The 3695-nt window shown below is 47.7% G+C and overlaps 1 protein-coding gene across 1 annotated transcript; it reads left to right on the forward strand.

Annotated features, from left to right (window-relative positions):
- The first annotated feature begins 11 nt into the window (after positions 1-11).
- Positions 12-3369, forward strand: ADRA2A (adrenoceptor alpha 2A). The gene has a single exon (XM_015632407.1). It carries the CDS (start codon positions 85-87, stop codon positions 1417-1419), a length of 1335 nt encoding a protein of 444 aa, XP_015487893.1. The 5' UTR covers positions 12-84; the 3' UTR covers positions 1420-3369.
- Positions 3370-3695: the final 326 nt, after the last annotated feature.

Here is a 3695-nt window from a genome sequence, read left to right on the forward strand (position 1 = left end):
GACGCGGAGGAGCCGCGCACGGAGCCGGGCGCGGCGCGGGTGGAGCCGGGGCGAAGGGCGGGGGTGTCCGCGCAGCCGGGGTTGATGTTTAACCTGGAGCGCCCGTTCACGGAGAGGGGCCACTTCTTCTCCTCCATGGAGTACCAGCGGCAGCTGGAGGAGGAGGAGGGCTACCCCCCTCCCGGCACCAATGGGACCTTCAACGACAGCGGGGCCGGGCCGGGCTGGGGCACGCCGTACCCTCTGCACACCACCATCACTCTCATCAGCCTGGCCGGCTTGCTCATGCTCTTCACCGTCTTTGGCAACGTCCTGGTCATCATTGCTGTCTTCACCAGCCGGGCGCTCAAAGCCCCCCAGAACCTCTTCCTGGTCTCCTTAGCCTCAGCTGACATCCTGGTGGCCACGCTGGTCATCCCCTTCTCGCTGGCAAATGAGGTGATGGGGTACTGGTACTTCGGTAAAGTCTGGTGTGAGATCTACCTGGCCTTGGATGTGCTGTTCTGCACCTCCTCCATCGTGCACCTCTGTGCCATCAGCCTGGACCGGTACTGGTCCATCACACAAGCCATTGAGTACAACCTCAAGCGTACCCCGCGACGCATCAAATGCATCATCTTCATCGTCTGGGTCATCTCAGCTGTCATCTCCTTTCCACCACTCATCTCCATCGAGAAGAAGAGCGGGCAGCAGGCTGACCAGGGGGTGGCAGGGTGCAAGATCAATGATGAGAAGTGGTACATCATCTCTTCTAGCATCGGCTCCTTCTTTGCCCCGTGCCTCATCATGATCCTGGTCTACATGCGCATCTACCAGATTGCCAAGAGGAGAACAAGGGTCCCGCCGAACAAGCGGGCAGAGCGCCCCGAGAAGAAGCAGAATGGCTTGACTGACAAGGAGGACCTGCCGGCCACAGCACAGCTCAATGGGGAGAAGGCAGCAGGAGGCAGTGGTGGGCAAGAGGGAGAGGTCAATGGCATAGACATGGAGGAGACCTCTTCCTCCGAGCACCAGGAGAACAACCAGTGTAAGAAGTCAGAGAAACCATCGAGAGGAAAGACCAAGACTAAGCTGAGCCAAATTAAGCCCGGGGACAGTTTGCCCAGGAAGACAGAGGAGGAGAGGAACACCAAAGGGTCCCGCTGGAGAGGCAGGCAGAACCGGGAGAAGCGCTTCACCTTTGTTCTTGCAGTGGTGATCGGCGTTTTTGTCATCTGCTGGTTCCCCTTCTTCTTCACCTACACGCTGACGGCCGTCTGCGAGAGCTGCTCCGTGCCTGACACCCTCTTCAAATTCTTCTTCTGGTTCGGTTACTGCAATAGCTCCTTGAACCCCGTCATCTATACCATTTTCAACCATGACTTCAGACGGGCCTTCAAAAGGATCCTCTGCAGGATAGAGAGGAAAAGGAGTGTTTGAAGGACCCTTTGCTACCGGGAGGACTAACCAAGACTTTGTAGGAGTGTAAAGTGCGTCTCTCGGGCTGTGCTTGCATGGGATGGTTTCCTTCAGCTCGTGAGCAGGAAGCCTTTGAAACCTGAGATGAGCCTGTGGGAGCACCGGGCAGCAGCAGTGAGGAGCAGCAGCAGGCAAGTGGAGGTCCGAGCCGTGGCATTCGGCTTGCCAGGGGAGATTGGCCTTTGACTTGCTTGGTTTATTTTGTTAGGTTTGTTGTTTTTTTTTTTTTCCCCTTTTGCCAGGATCTCTCAGTGGATATTCTCATGACTACTCAGTTTGACTCTTTCAAGGCAAGCATCGTGCAGCTCTGCGAGATGAACAACAAAGAGGGAGTATGCCACACCAGAGGTGTTGGCTTTTTAATTTTGTTGTGTCTTTTTTCCCCCCTGTTGTATATGTAATGAATTTGGACCCCCCTGTAAAATACAGTATTGTATTCTTGAATTTGAATGTCTTAATTTTTGTAAGGCAAGCAGCTTTGAAACTGTGAATGCTTTAATTATCTTTGATACTTTAAAAGGCTTTCTTTTCCTACCCCCTTCAAAGCCCCTCACTCAAAACCATTGAACAACTAGAGCCATCCCCCTACCTGACATTTTGATAATATTACCAAAATTCCCAAATTCCTGTCTTTTTTTTTTTTTGGTTGTTGGTTTTTTTGTTTTGTTTTGACTGTAAAGCTTAGGATCACAGACCTCACCAGACTGGCTATTTTTGTTGTTTCTGTTTAATTTCTGTGTTGTCTGTGACACAACACAGCTGAGATGGCAACTGCCATCTCGTTACTCATGTGAGCAGAGCCCGACGGAGCGGTGGCTTTGCTGTGCAGGCAGGGATGTCCCAGGCAACAGAGACTGTCTCCCTTGCAACGTGAGCCTTGGGACCCTGCCAAGCTCCCCACGAGTTAATCTTGTTTGATATTATACCACTCTGCAGCACTGAAATGTGTTCGATGCTCACTTGCTTCCTCCACCTCAACTGTAAATAGGTAACGTTTCAAAGCAAACAGCAGGGCTCTGCATATCACGTTATCTCATCTGTGCTGATTTGTGGTGGTTTAACTCCTGCAGGATTACCTGCAGAGAGGAAGGGGTTTGTGCACAGTGGCCATTTGTCTTTCTCAATTAAGAAAGAGTTCAGTTTTTAACCTGCCAGTCTCATCTTTCCTAGGAAATAGGGAAGCATCCCTCTTTCAGTCTTATACAAGGCAAAACTCTGAAATGGGAAACTTAACTTCCAGTTTCGCCACTATTTTATAGTGTAATTAAGCTTTTTTTTTTAATTAAAATGTAAATATTGTGAGATTGGAGCAGGAGAGAGAGTTAATACTGCTTTTACACTCTTTCCTGAAATGGCTTTCAGCTCTTTGTGCTAAAAAAAACAAACAAAAACAAAAATGGACTGAACAAATCTAACATCCTTGTGCCATGAATAAATTTCTGGAGAACATTTATAGGAAAAACTTTTGATTTATCACAATAAATAAATGAGTCTGCAGGTCTTTTCATGTTAGGAAAACAGCTTTATCAAATGCTGACAAGTCACAGAAATGGTTTGGAGAAAGCAAAGTTTGTATACATTGAATGTATAAATAAATTTGCCTTCTCTGGAGTTGTGTGGTACACAGGAAGAGACTTTAAAAATACGTTTTTACTTTTGGGAAGTGTTTTGTTGATTTTTCTCTCTCTTTTGACTTTCTAATTAACTCCAAGTGTCCCCGGGTGCATCTTGGGACCTGGAGAGCAGTGTTTACATTCACTTGCATTTTCAGAACTGAATCCTCAAGAGGTGAGGAAAGCAAATAAACTGTGCTTTAATGTAAAAAAAACCCAACAATCCACAAGCAGAAGTTGCTATAATGGATGATTATTTTTATTAAATAAAAGAGCGTTTACAGATCAAGTGTGAAAATCCTCTGAATAATGGTAGCTGTTTTATTTTACTTTACTGTATTTTATTTTCTGAAGTGGTCACCGGTCTGCTGGTAGCTTTGGTCTTGCCATTTTTTGAAGAGCACACTGGGAAAAGCACTGGTGTTTCCTGAAAGGGATTGTTAGCCCAGGTAGGAACAATGGCTCTGTTCACTGTGCAGTGGCATAATAACAAATGAGTCCTTGCTATTTCTTGGGCATTTCCACCCCCCTCTTTGTGCCACAGTAAAGGTGTTCATGTGTTTGTTAAAGAAAAGAACGTCGGGTTTGAGGGTGTGATCTGCAGCCTGGAGTGCAGCCTGCCAC

Source organism: Parus major, chromosome 6 (assembly GCF_001522545.3).
Source record: "Parus major isolate Abel chromosome 6, Parus_major1.1, whole genome shotgun sequence".
Taxonomy (NCBI): Eukaryota; Metazoa; Chordata; class Aves; order Passeriformes; family Paridae; genus Parus; species Parus major.